The 15,333-nt window shown below is 35.7% G+C and overlaps 1 protein-coding gene across 1 annotated transcript; it reads right to left on the bottom strand.

Moving 5' to 3' along the window:
* Positions 1-529: 529 nt before the first annotated feature.
* Positions 530-15,147, bottom strand: LOC121460879 (UDP-glucuronosyltransferase 2B17-like). The gene is made up of 6 exons (XM_041671542.1): positions 14,416-15,147; positions 13,011-13,159; positions 10,363-10,494; positions 9,764-9,851; positions 7,858-8,077; positions 530-2,866 (listed from the first exon to the last, which is right to left on the bottom strand). Exons 1-6 carry the CDS (start codon positions 15,137-15,139, stop codon positions 2,590-2,592), a joined length of 1,590 nt encoding a protein of 529 aa, XP_041527476.1. The 5' UTR covers positions 15,140-15,147; the 3' UTR covers positions 530-2,589.
* Between the last annotated feature and the right edge of the window lie 186 nt (positions 15,148-15,333).

Genomic DNA, 15,333 nt, shown 5'->3' with positions numbered 1-15,333 from the left:
GCCCAAAAAGTACTTGATTAGCTTGTTATCAAAGTCTTATTCCACAAAGGTCCTGAGAAGTAGATGAGTCATCAATTTCTGTAAGATTGTACATGTAGACCTTGGATATTGACATGTGATCTGCTTATGTCTTCTGTGTCCTGGTATTCTGCTGAAACTATAAATTTTCAAAGCACTCTAGGAGATATCATCTAGGGAAAGTTTTTAATTATAAGTGCCAATTTCTCATTATATTGACCAAGTCCTTCAACAAAACAAAATTTTGGATTTATGGACATATTTTGGACCATGACTTGAAGTGATAGTATTCATCATTATAAGCAGGTCTATAGGAGTTTTTGTGAAGGGAACATGTGTCAGGGACATCCCCAAATAATGGAGAGCTAATAAGTTAATCCTTTCTGGAAATTTCCTTACACATATACCCAAATATTTCTTTCATTATAGTAATGCTTTTACCAGTCAACTTAGCAGTGAGAAAACCATTAACTCACAAAAATGAACAATAAAAGAGAAGACAGGAACAAAATAAATGACATTAGAATTTATTAAATTATAAATAACAAGCTTGGATGTTAACATGTCAAATTCTTTAATTAAAATATATGCTCTTTCTAAGCAAACAAACATCTAAACATGAGACTCTATGTATTAAAAAATTACTTTGTAGATAATAAACACTTGCGCTGAGAATAGGAAAAATCAGTACAAAAGAGTAAATTACAAGTAGTAGATACACTTATAATTGTCAAAACCAATTAAGTTATAGAGTATAAAATATGAGCCTTAAGGTCTTTATATATTTACCAACATATCAGTTTATCAAAAGGCAATCACTTTAATACATACACAGCCAATTATTTTCCACAAACTTTGCATATGAAAGAGAGATGTAAACACAGTAGGACCTGTAGTTCTGAACACCTCACTTCAATTGGAAAATCACTCAGGCAAAAATTCAGCACTAGAATTTAGCACAAACTCAACTGTCTAAACAGAAAATTTCATTCAATGGGTACAGGATATACATTCCTCTCACCAGCACATGGCACACTGCCGTGAATTCACAATGAATAGAGCCAAAGAAACAATTCTCAATAAACTGATACAAATTAAAAGCATACTTTATTATCATAGTATAATAAAACCACAATTCAAAATTAGAGACATTGTAAGTTATACAAACACTGAATTTAAAAGCATTATTTTTTATAACCAGTAAACCAAGGAAGAAAATAAAAAGGAAATAAAATAGTTTCTTGAAATCAATGAAGGACAGAAGCATAGCCTATGAAATCCTGTGAGGTATGACAGCAGATGAAATGGGGAATTTACATGCCTACATAAAACCAGAAAATATTCAGTAAATCCAAATGGTAACACGGACAGACACAGATCAGACATAAAGCACAATCCATAGGGAGAGATACGGAAAATTAAAATTTGGGCTTGCTCTTCTAAACTACTATTAAAAGAAGTCTCTTTATTTAATGAGATATCAACACAGGTATTATCTATGGTATTAGATTTATAACATTTAGGATGCTAGCAAATAAGTTTTAAATAATATTAATGCCTTACATATTTCTATTTTCTTTCAGTTGCAAAATTTTGTTTCGCTAAATATTGAAAGCTATAAATGCTTACATTTTCTCAGATGACTTAACACTAATCTTCATCAACAGAGAGCACTAGAATACATACTTTAAAATAGTAAATATTTTAGATGACAAATACTTACTATTAGTATTTCTGAATTATTTTAAGTCATCTTTACTGATGGCCAGACCAAGACCAGAATTTAACCTCCAAAAGGTATTTCATGCCCAACTTCAGAAATATAGTTTTGAGGCAAAACCAACAAAGATCCATCAATATTAGAAGAGGGTCAGAATAACCCTGAAATGTGTTTCCTGGAAGAGCATGGTAGTTATTTTAGAGAGAATTTGTCAGTTGTTTTAGTTAATACATCTAGATGATGGTAAAGGCCATGGAAATCACAAATGTGTTATGAGGGCTGCCATGACTGTTGGGAGAAAAAAAGATAGGACTGAGAACTGTCTAAGCAAACACAAAATGGAGTCAGACCTGCCCTCTTTTTCTGGTAGAGTTGGGTTCAGTGTATCCTCAGTCATCTTCCTTCTACTTTTTTTCTTTAAAGAAAATCTGACTCTTCACTTTTTAAACAAATCATTTTCTTGTTTTTTATTTTCTTTTCTTTTTTTTTTTTTTTTTGGACTGTAACTCAATGTCTGTTTCCTTCTGCTTTACCTACAAAAGTAATATATCTGAAAATTTATAATAAAACATAAGGCCTTCTATTTTCATCTGGTAAAAAGATTGATATTTCAGTGGTTATCATTATTTTGAAGTTTAATACATTGATAAATTACTATGAAATATAATTATGTGAAAAAGGAAAGATTCAGAATTGTTAACCTTTAACTGTAAAATACGTAGATAAACTAAGTAGCCTAATATCTTCAAAAACAAGAAAGATAATCTTGCTGCACCGGATAAAGTGTTCGAATTTGATTGAATATCCCTGTCCGTCATGCCTAGAGATCATACCCAATGTTTTTAAGAGCCCTATTCTCTTTTTTTCTTTTCTGAGTTTACAAAGAATTGGTAAATAGTCAAGCAGCATTTTACAGCAAGGAAAGCCATGGCTGCCACACAGGCCAGTAGGAATCCAATCACATCCAGAGAGTGGTACTGGTACCAGGTGAGGTTGTGTGCAAGTGGCCTCAGGTGCTTGGCCCCTTTGTGGCGCATGACAAACTCAATCCAGAAGATGGCTCTGTCCAGGGGTTTCATGGGCTGGTCATGGTGAATGGTCGACAGCCACATTGCATTCTCTTTATAACTAAAAGAAATATGATGGACATTAACTTAGAGAACAAATTAAAAACATACATCTATGTTTCCCCACAGGTAGTAAAGATGATTACACTAAATGTAGAAGGAAAATAAACTATTTTTTGTCACTCATCATTAAAGAGGTCTTAGTATTCAGGCCAAAACCTGTGCACAAAATGATGAATACAGATGAAAAAGATAGAAAAGCCCCAGTATTTGTAAGCAGCAGACTTGACTACTAAAGCCCTAAATATAATTAAAAAATAAGTAGAATGGGCCTGTCATTTGGGTGTTCAACTAGAGTTATCTGGTAAGTAATCGTTAGTTTGCAAGTCTGTAAAGTTCATGTTAGTGTCAAAGTTTAGAGACAGGAAGATCTTTCCATTTTCTAGTGTCCTCTTCAATTTCTTTCTTCAAAGACTTAAAGTTCTTGTCAAATAGATCTTTCACATCCTTGGTCAGAGTTACCCCAAGATATTTTATGCTATTTGTGGCTATCGTGAAAGGTGATGCTTCTCTAATTTCCCTCTCTGTTTCCTTGTCCTTAGTGTATAGGAAGGCCACTGATTTTTTGGAGTTGATCTTGTATCCTGCCACATTACTAAAGGTGTTTATCAGCTGTAGGAGTTCTTTGGTAGAGTTTTTGGGGTCGCTTATGTATACTATCATATCATCTGCAAATAACGAGAGCTTAACTTCTTCTTTTCCGATCCGAATCCCCTTGATCCCTTTATGTTGTCTTATTGCTATTGCTAGAACTTCAAGCACTATATTGAAGAGGTATGGAGAGAGTGGACATCCTTGTCGTGTTCCTGATTTTAGTGGGATGGCTTTGAGTTTTTCTCCATTTAATTTAATGTTAGCTGACAGCTTGCTGTAAATAGCTTTTATTATATTTAGGTATGACCCTTGTATCCCTAATCTCTCCAAGACTTTTATCATAAAGGGGTGTTGAATTTTGTCAAATGCTTTTTCAGCATCTAATGAAATGATCATATGGTTTTTTTCTTTCAGTTGATTTATATGCTGGATTACATTGATAGATTTGCGTATGTATCAACTTAGTAAAAATGGCAATTCTACCAAAAGCAATCTATAGATTCAATGCAATCCCCATCAAGATCCCATCAAAATTCTTCACAGATCTGGAGAAGACAATAATCAACTTTATATGGAAAAACAAAAAACCCAGGATAGCCAAAACAATCTTATACAACAAAGGAGCGTCTGGAGGCATTACCATCCCTGACTTCAAACTCTACTACAGAGCTACAGTATTGAAAACAGCTTGGTATTGGCATAAAAACAGAGAAGTCGACCAATGGAATCGAATAGAAGACCCTGACATTAACCCACAAACCTATGAACACCTGATTTTTGATAAAGGAGCTAAAAGTATACAATGGAAAAAAGAGAGCATCTTCAACAAATTGTGCTGGCAAAACTGGATGTCAACCTGTAGAAGAATGAAAATAAATCCATATCTATCACCATGCACAAAACTCAAGTCCAAATGGATTAAAGACCTCAATATCAGTCTGAACACACTAAACCTGATAGAAGAGAAAGTGGGAAGTACTCTACAACACATGGGCACAGGAGACCACTTCTTACATACAACCCCAGCAGCACAGACATTAAGGACCTCATTGAATAAATGGGACCTCCTGAGACTGAGAAGCTTCTGTAAAGCAAAGGACACTGTCGCTAAGACACAAAGGCAACCCACTAAGTGGGAGAAGATCTTCACCAACCCCGCAACTGACAAAGGTCTGATCTCCAAAATATATAAAGAACTCAAGAAACTAGACTGTAAAAGGCTAACCAACCCAATTATAAAATGGGGCATTGAGCTGAACAGAGAATTCTCAACAGAAGAACTTCAAATGGCCAAAAGACACTTAAGGTCATGCTCAACTTCCTTAGCGATCAAGGAAATGCAAATCAAGACAACTTTAAGATACCATCTTACACCTGTCAGAATGGCGAAAATCAAAAACACCAATGATAGCCTTTGTTGGAGAGGTTGTGGAGAAAGGGGTACACTCATCCATTGCTGGTGGGAATGCAAACTTGTGCAACCACTTTGGAAAGCAGTGTGGCGGTTTCTCAGGAAATTTGGGATCAACTTACCCCTGGACCCCGCAATACCACTCTTGGGAATATACCCAAGAGAGGCCTTATCATACAACAAAAGTATATGCTCTACTATGTTCATAGCAGCATTGTTTGTCATAGCCAGAACCTGGAAACAACCTAGATGCCCTTCAATGGAAGAATGGATGAAGAAAGTATGGAATATATACATATTAGAGTATTATTCAGCAGTAAGAAACAAGGACTTCTTGAATTTTGCATACAAATGGATGGAAATAGAAAACACTATCCTGAGTGAGGTAAGCCAGACACAAAAAGAGGAACATGGGATGTACTCACTCATATTTGGTTTCTAGCCATAAACCAAGGACATTGAGCCTATAATTAGTGATCCTAGAGAAGCTAAATAAGGAGAACCCAAAGAAAAACATATAGGCATCCTCCTGAATATTAACCTTCAGCAAGCGATGAAAGGAGACAGAGACAGAGACCCACATTGGAGCACAGGACTGAATTCTCAAGGTCCAAATCAGGAGCAGAAGGAGAGAGAGCACGAGCAAGGAACTCAGGACCATGAGGGGTGCACCCACACACTGAGACAATGGGGATGTTCTACTGGGAACTCACCAAGACCAGCTGGCCTGGGTCTGGAAAAGCCTGGGATAAAACCGGACTCTCTGAACATAACAGACAATGAGGACTACTGAGAACTCAAGAACAATGGCACTGGGTTTCTGATCCTACTGCACGTACTGGCTTTGTGGGAGCCTAGGCAGTTTGGATGCTCAACTTACTAGACCTGGATGGAGGTGGGGGGTTCCTTGGACTTCCCACAGGACAGGGAACCCTGATTGCTTTTCGGGCTGAGGGGGGGGGCTTAATTAGGGGAGGGGGAGGGATATGGGAGGCGGTGGCTGGGAAGAGACAGAAATCTTTAATAAATAAATAAATTTAAAAAAAGTTTAGAGACAGGAAGTAAATCTCTGTCTACTTATCACTGTGGTACCTGTGAGAGCAAAGCTGTGGCACTGGGACTGTTTTGGAATTTGTACTGACCATTTATCAGCAATTGATTATCACTATCTGTGTGTGCAATTTGTTATACCTAATTACTCTGATAGTTCTTTCCTGTCCTTTATACACCCTTTGATAATTTGATTCCACTGGTAAATTATTATTATCTCAGAGAAACTCTTTTTCCTTTTTCATCTGAGGACATGGCTAATCCAGCCTGAATAATGTGTGCAATAGCATTACACGGTGGAATGGCAACAGAGGTAACATCCTTCCCTGATTTTATAAACATCATAGTAAGAGGATTTTGTTTTCTCATGTGAGAATAGTAATCTTAATGAGTTTTATAACATAATACATTATTTTTTCAAATAGAAGAAAAAAATAAATGTTTCAGAAAGTCATGGTTTAAATAACCAATATCTCCTAAAATCTTAGAATTATTGTTTATAAATATGTGCTTTTTATCGCCTCTGTAAAAGTGTTTTATTTAATATCAGTAAAGAAGAGAAAAAATATAAAAAAATTCTGATGAGGAGAGAGATGGCATAATACAATTAATATTAATATATGTTCTGAAGATTTAAAAGGTGAGCTTTCCTACTTTGGATAGCTTGTGTTTTAAATAAATGATTTCCAAATTATAATTTTGAGGAGAATATTCTATCATTTTTTCCAAATAATGCAAAACATTCCTGAAATCTAAAAATACGCACACATTGAAAAGTAGCATCATCTCTCTCCTGCTGGTGTTAAAGGGGTAAAATCTAAAGCCCTAGTTGTTTGCCATTTATCAGTAATGGAATCAAAATATTTGCCCAAAATACCTGGGGAGTATTAATTACTATTAATGTGAGAGTGTGATTGTGTCTGGTTCATTAAAAACATAATTCATTATAGGAGAATTTTTAAAAAGCAAAGAATTATATGCAAAATGAAGTTTTGTTAGCATTTGTTTCACTAAAGTAAGGTTTTAAAAATATGCAGTTATCCTGAAGAACAGGCTATGTACTTTAAATATTCACAATTCACTTATCTATTTTTAAGATTTATTTTATTTAATGATTCTGAATATTTTGCATACATTAATGTTCTGTTCATTATGTGATGCCTGTTATGCATGGAGAAAAGAAGAGGGTATCTAATATTCTGTAAATGGGACTATATAAGGCTGTGAGGATTCATGTGGGTCCTGGAGACTATGACCAGGTCCTCTGGAAGAAAAGGAATTTTCTTAACCACCAAGACATATCTCAAATTTTGAGTTATTACATGATTTTCTCTACTGATGTCTAATGTTAAAAATCATAGCTGTGATAAAATGATTCAGATTTACATTTTATATTAATGTCTCTCATCATCAGTATCTTTCTGCTTCTTCTTGTAATATACCTCTAGTCAATTTTAGTGATTATTTTCATTGTACTTATGAGTTATTTCAAAATTGTGTAATGTACTTCAAATTCTGGCAATTTTTTTCCACTGAAAAAAAACTAAGAGGAAAATTGTTTAAGAGTGGAAGTATACATTTATAATCTTAGCCCTCTGAAAAATGAAACAAGAAAACTGAAATCTTAATAACATATCTCATATCTATACGTAGTCAGACTCACCTAGGCAAAAACTCAGCAAACAATGAAAGTAATGTCCACTGTGACAATCATACTGATTTACATTTGCCATTATTATTTTTGTCTTTAACTGCCTTTTTGTCATTCAACAAGTAGGTAAGAAATAATGAATGTATAAATGAATAGCCAACTAAATAAAATGAGATAAAGACAGAGATCACTGGTAAAGCACATGCCTATCGTGCAAAATCACGTTCAAAGTTAGGACAAATATGTCAGTAAATACGTAGGTAAATATGGAAAAGGTTATACTCACAAAGGGTTGTTAATGACGGCCTTCAGTGCATTGCGCAAATCTGAGCTGGACATTGTAGTGAATTCCAACCCAACAGCAGCACCTTTGGCTCTCATGTGAGCAATGTTATCACGTTGTTCCCCAAATAAAGGGATGCCAACCATGGGGATCCCATGATGAATCGCCTCATAGACACCATTGGCTCCACCATGAGTTACAAAAGCTTTAGTTTTGGGATGACCTAGCATCAGATGAAAAACAGTAAATACCATTAGAAAGTGTAGAAAGATATTCGTCATTATTGCTCTAGGATAGGGTCATTTCAGGTTCCCTATCCTCAGCTGCCCCAGGAACTAACTGGGGACCTCGGCTTGGGCACCTAGGAGCCCCTCTAGGGTCAGGTCTATTGCCAACCCTAAAGTGGCTCCCTTAACTAAGAATTGTGGTTCCGTGCTCCCCTGTCCAACCTTCCTTTATCCCAATCCTCCTGTTTCCCCAAGGCCTCCCCTCCTTCCCTTCTAACTTTTCTCTCCCCATCTCCCCTTACCCACATCCCATCCCACCCCAAGATCCCAATTTTCTCCCCGGCAATTTTGTCTACTTCCCTTAGCCAAGAGGATAACTATATGTTTTTTCTTGGGTTCACCTTCTTACATAGCTTCCTTAGATATCTTGCATATCATCATAGAACCTTCATCTGGTGATGGATGGAGATAGAGACAGAGACCCACACTGGAGCACTGGACTGAGCTCCCAAGGTCCCAATGAGGAGCAGAAGGAGGGAGAACATGAGCAAAGAAGTCGGGACCACGAGGGGGGAACCCACCCACTGAGACAATGGGGCTGATCTATTGGGAGCTCACCAAGGCCAGCTGGACTGTGACTGAAAAAGCATGGGATAAAACTGGACTCTCTGAACATGGCGAACAATGAGGGCTGATGAGAAGCAAAGGACAATGGCACGGGGTTTTGATCCTGCTTAATGTGCTGGCTTGGTGGGAGCCTAGCCAGTTTGGATGTTCACCTTCCTAGATATGGACAGAGGGGGGAGGACCTAGGACTTACCACAGGGCAGAAAACCCTGACTGCTCTTTGGACTGGAGAGGGAGGGGGAAAGGAGTGGGGGGAGGGGGAGAAGGGCAGGAGGAGGGGGAGGGAAATGGGAGGCTGGGAGGAGGTGGAAACTTTTTTTTTCTTTTTCTCCTTTTCTCAATAAAAAAAAAGAAAGTGTAGAAAGGAAGCACTGAAAGTGGAAGGACTTTCTGTAAATATTATGTCTTGCTTCTGCATTTAAATTGCTTTTGTAGAAACAAGCACCTAAGTTCGCATACAACACAATGAAGAGTAGCAGCCATTGCAGGTGGCCAATGACTTGAAAAATGAAAACCTGCAAGTCAATTGAACACTCAGAAATCATTTAGCAGATAGAAGAAAAATACTGTGATAAAAGTCCAAAGTACGTGTCAGAACACGGACTTATAAAGAAACAGTGGATCCACTCCGTCTGGCATGACAGTGTTTAAGGGAATAAGGGGCACATGTGAGTCACAGGAAGTATGCAGTCACTTCAATTTTTAACCATTTATAAAAGAGTAATATTAAAACGGAATGAAGAATACTTCTTAATGGTATTTGGGAAATCTTTACTTCATTCCGAAAAAAAAAGTGTGATATGATACGTGAACTACAGAAAAAGAGTTAAACTCTAGTAATTATAGAAAATTCTCCATGATTATTGGATACAATTAAAGTATATACTTTAATTATGGTCAGGAATATTACTATAATAGTAAGAAATGTATACTCTATTCACATTAAAACAAAAAATTTACATATTGATTTTCTACGACAAAACTCAGTTGCTTCCTGATGTGCTGTCTATCTATGAGACTGTAATTGACTCATCATTCCAGTGTTCTGGTCTTACCAAGAAGGTCATTCTGAGGGATCCACTCATACACACGAGTATTGGGTCCTAAATTTTTTGGTTTCTTGCCTTCAAATCTCCATAGAACCTGTTAGTTGTAAGACAATGCTGTATTACAGAAGCCAAGTTTTAAAATGTAGTTTTTAAATTTAGAGACTAAATAACTGAATACCTTCCATAGGACTAATAAGAAAACCAAAGAAGAGAAACTCAGTAGTGAGAATTATAAAAAGACTGTAACAAACAGTATATTTCCTATGCTTGTTTTCATATTCATTCAAGTTTAATGTAATCATAATTCCCCAAACGTTAGACAAATGCTATTGTATTAATGCACTTATTATGTAAAATTTACCTCTTCCCTGAATTATCTTTAGCATGCACAGAGTCCTCAGACAGTCTTCAAGAAGAAAGAGCAAGTGACTTGGAAAAATACTTTTATTCTTTGTACTCCTGCCAGCATTATTTCCAGAACACTGTAGTTCCATACTTCTAAACTAGTTAATGCAATTTAGGGTATAATAATACTAAGTTTCTGCAATTAGATCTTCTAAGACTTTATAGGCTCAGGACTTAATAGGCTCCACATTTGGCCTCACCTTTTGTGGAATTTGTGCAAGGGCTGATGCAATTGCCATGGCCTTTTCTTCTGTCATGTTGCTGACCATTGACCCCAGAGAAAACACCACAACACCATGTTCTCCAGAACTCTGGACAAAGTCTTCTATTTCCTTTGAAGACAGAATTTGTTTCAGCATCAAATAACAATGGCAGGGGAAGTACTATGGAGAAAATGCTAAGAAAATATTTTGATTAAAAATCAAATATTAATAGAAATTAGTAGAGGTATAATGCAGATAACACAAAACTTTCCTTCTTACATAGTTCTTAAATGAGTTTTACAAAGGCTTGTAGGTAGAACAATTCTAATGTTGTATGTATAAAAATATGTAAGTTATTTAATTTAAACTCTTGCTTAGCTTATTTAGTGTTATCAGATATTCTTAAGATTTTTAAGGTATGATATGCACATATATAAGTTACATGATAACTTGTAAAGTTGTTAGGATATTTGCAGTGTTTACATCACAATAACTGATGCACATAGTGACTGTGAATTCTGATTACTTGGTATGGATGTAAGAAAACATGCTGTATAGTGATAGAGATGCCCATTGTTATGACTCATCACTCAACTTCCAAGATCTGAATTTTGCTTGAGAAAAGGAAGGCATTCACTGAGCATTTGAAAAGCTCTGAGTAACAACTATTTGTGGAGAAGGCATAAATATTTAACATAGAATTTGACTTCACAATAGCTTACAGGGAGCCAAATCTTGATTATAAAACATAGCAGTATTTTATTAATTTTTGTCGTAGACTGTGACTCATTGATTTGTCTTCTTTTCCCACTTTTATCCAATGATAATAATACTGTAAGTTTCCCTTTATTGGAACTTCAATACTCCAGGTAACAAAATATTTCCTGCAACAACTAATATAATATTGAGTCAATCTATGGACTTTGAAAAGTTATTATGAATTTAAATTGAAGAGTATTATTTGGTTTTGTTCCATAAAAGGCTATAATTCTATTAGCAGGAAAAATTCTTTAATAAATTAAATTTAGGGATTGTCTTCACTGAAAATAATAATTATTATTAGGTTTTCACATGGAGTGCATATTTTTCTCTGTGGTCATTTTATTACTTAGCTGTGATGTTAAGAGAAACAAAAAAAGCTTTAGTACAGTGGTTCTTTTTTTTTTTTTTTGTTTTGTTTTTCGAAACAGGGTTTCTCTGTGGTTTTGGAGCCTGTCCTGGAACTAGCTCTTGTAGACCAGGCTGGTCTCAAACTCACAGACATCCGCCTGCCTCTGCCTCCCGAGTGCTGGGATTAAAGGCGTGCGACACCACCACCCGGCTCTAGTGCAGTGGTTCTTAACTTGTGAGTTGTGACTTGTTTGAAGCGGCCTGTCAAGATTATCAGAAAACACATATTTCCAATGGTCTTAGGAATTGAGACACCACTCCTCAATCCAGTTCCAGGCAGGTCAAACCACATGCAGATATGCTCACAAATAAGTACTCAGAACTGTATTAAAGGGTCTTTTTCAGGAGGGTTGAGAATCACTCTATCCTAAGGCTTGGCATAGACCTTAAAAATATACATCAGAAAAAAAAATATATATATACATCAGTAATATAAATCTTCCAATTTGTATCCTAAGGAGCAAAGCTAAGACCTCAATGATGAATGCTTTAAATTGCAGATTGTAAGTAGGAAATACTAGTTTTGTACAAAATGTTACTGAAACCATTTGTAGCATTGTGGACTGTATCTTCATTTGAGCCAAAATACTGGTGAAGTACTTTCCATCCCCATCTTACTGCCTAGATGTACGCAATTACTTTTAATCAAATCTGTAAGGTAGTGTTCTATGATTATATTTGAAAATATAACAATATTGTAGAATACTTTTTCTACTGAACAACATACTTAAAGTGTCTTCAAATATATTAGATAATAAGTATTATAATTTGAAGATAAATTGTTTCCCACAGGTTCAGTCTGAAGGATTTGGGTCTAGATAACTGCAAATTTTTGAAAATTTCTGAAAACTTTAAGAGGAAACCTAAATAGGAGAAATACGTAATTGGAAATATACATCTCTTGGGCGCTGTATATTGCTCAACCCCAACTTTACTTGCTTTGTTCTATAGAATGAGTTGCTTCTGCCATATACTTCAACGGTCATCTAACACAGTCCCAGAGTCAATAGACTCTGAGATTTTCAATAATTCCAACTTCTCTTCTCATTGTAATCTTTCCTTTAAAACCAGTTTTCGTAATAAAGATTTTGTTAAGTGATAAATCTTTTCTTTCCTAAGGAGTTTTATGATGGGGGTGGTTGGTAGAAGCCATGTCTATTCTGTCTATCCACACTTCAGACTTTTACATTGGGGTATCCTATCTACTTTACAGTGTTTTAATGATGAGTGAAGCTTTCCAGCATGATGAATTGAACTGATTTAATATTGCTGATTCTTCTGTATATTTCCAACGCTGTTCCCTTATTGTAAAAATGCAGAAACATGCGACCCTATAATAATTTATCTTTTTCATTGGTAGGGCTCAATACCTCACTTCGTATATCTTTTTCACTGAAAGAACTGAAACAATGAATTTGATCCATTTCCATTGAAAATGAAACCAAATAAAAGCAAACAAAAAGGCACTTATTTACCTTGGGCAAGGGTTTGCTAGGTTTGCAGTGATGTCCACCAATAAAATCAACATTTGGTAAGATTGGGCGAGGAAACTCCAAATCCCAGTAGGACCTAGTAAGCCACATTTCTGCTTTCTTCATCATTTCAGCTAATGTAGTAGGTCTTCCTAAATAGAGAAAATGAGGTGGTCAGGGAAAGGAAGGGAAGAGAGGAAGTTATGGCAAGGTTGTCTTCAGAATATACTAAGTTTTCCTGAAAAGTGTTAAAATAATTTGTGCTCAATTATGTAGAAAGTGTGCATTTATAAACAAAATATTTATTCAAGTAGAACATAATTTATGTGTGTAATTTATATGTGACTTATACCATAAGTTAATATATGTGCGGTAGGCAAACTCAAAAGAAATTCGATGTCTCTAGCTACCTCAGTAAGGAGCCTTCAGAGACTCATTAAGATAAGCCTCCACAGAATTAAGTTAGTACTTCCTTCCTCCTTAAAGATTTTAATGCATTAGGTAAATATATAAAAAAAATACTCAAGCTCCAGACAAAATAAAACCACCACAGCCATAGACACAACTTGTCCCAGCAATTCTCACCCTATTTCTGAAACATAACCAGCAGCTCCTTGGTTTTCAAAGTGATTTCTGAATTTGATGCCTGTGTGAATTCATAATCCCCAGTACTATGTGTACATTATAGTAAGAACTTACTAGTTCTTAATATGCTCCCACTTTTATGTCAAGAACTTAATCGTGTTTACTTATTATATAAAAATTAGCCATAACACCTGGAAAATGTACAGAAATTATGAGAATAAAAATTTATATTCACCATTGATAGCAATTACCTCTTTTAAAGAGAAAAACTTGGACTTAAAGAAATGGCAAGCAAATTCATAAACAGCCATACTTTAGAAGATTTGATATATTGAGATAGTTACAAACAAAGGAACTTGTAAAGGAATACAGAGTCATTAGAAACCTCAATTAAATTTTTCGAGTCTGTGCTTAAACAGACTATTACAGAGTAATTCCTTCAGGACATATATGAAATTCTTAAAGAAAATTGTCTACATAAGATCATCATTAGACTAGTTTATATCACTCTCTGTTCCACATGTGCTAAGATTATTTCCTTTATACATGAGAAATACTGAGCAAAATGAGTAGGTAATGGCTTATGGCAACCCTGCAAGTTTCACTTGATCACATGACCTCCTTGGTCATTTGTGTACTAAGTGATTCTATCTGATCAATGATATCTGGGTGCACACTTTTTGTGAAAGCATAGTATTACAAATCATTTATTAAATGCACCTGTAAAAGACAAATGCACCTTATTTTAGAGGCATATAATAATAGATAAATGTAATGAAACTTAGCCCCCCTCATCTAAAGATAAAAAAGTTAGTTAACTTACCCAAAATTTCAGTGTAAAACAGACCCCATTTCTTCTCAGTAAATGGCTCGAACCAAAAGTCAAAATAAAGCATACACATCATGTTTTCGACCCTCTCCATGAATGTCATTTGACCACTTAATCCTGACATAATAATAGGTACATAGGAAGGAGGGAAGATAAGACCCCCACTATTCTTTTCTATTGCGTAGCCAGGAAAATAGCGAATGCTGTACACAAAGGGTATTTGGAGTATTTCAGCTATCAGCTCACCACACGGACCATGTGGATCTGAAAGAAGGACATCAAACTTTGATTCTTGTAGCTTTGTCATAAGAGGCTTGTTCAAAACAGCTTCTTTACAAAGGTTTAGCCACAGATCAGAATATTGCCTATACACTTCATCAAGTGATGGAAAATATCTCAAGCATGTATCTCGTGGTACTTCATTCATCCAGCCAATGACCCACTGAGTGTAAAAAATTTCCAGATCATCTCTACTAATAGATGTAGGAAATGTTTCAAATTTAAGGTCAGGTGACTTCTGGGGATCAAGAAAGATGGAAGCTGAAGGTCTCAGAACTGTCACTTCATGACCCCTCTGTGCAAGTTCATCAAGTATTATCTTTAGATTCATCCAGTGACTGAATTCCATTGGCCATACCAACACCTTCCCACAGTTCCCAGGTACAAAGTAGCAACTCATCTGCAGGAGCAGCAGAACAGACATCCACTTCACAGGCATTCTTTGAAACCCCAAGGCTCCTGTTAATGTAACCTTCTCCTTCATTATAACCTGTCGATATATATACCTCTTTGTGTTTAATCTGAGTGAAAATTAAGCTGTAAGTTAAAATATAACTTGGATTGAGAAATATTGACATATCAAACTATTAGGCATAGCATATTGACTGAAGTTATACATTAAGTTAGTTAAGG

Source organism: Microtus oregoni, unplaced genomic scaffold (genome assembly GCF_018167655.1).
Source record: "Microtus oregoni isolate MIOR12 unplaced genomic scaffold, Mior012 000021F_ref0000039, whole genome shotgun sequence".
Classification (NCBI taxonomy): domain Eukaryota; kingdom Metazoa; phylum Chordata; class Mammalia; order Rodentia; family Cricetidae; genus Microtus; species Microtus oregoni.
Note: the sequence above shows the minus strand (reverse complement) of the source record. Positions and strands in the feature narration are given on the sequence as shown.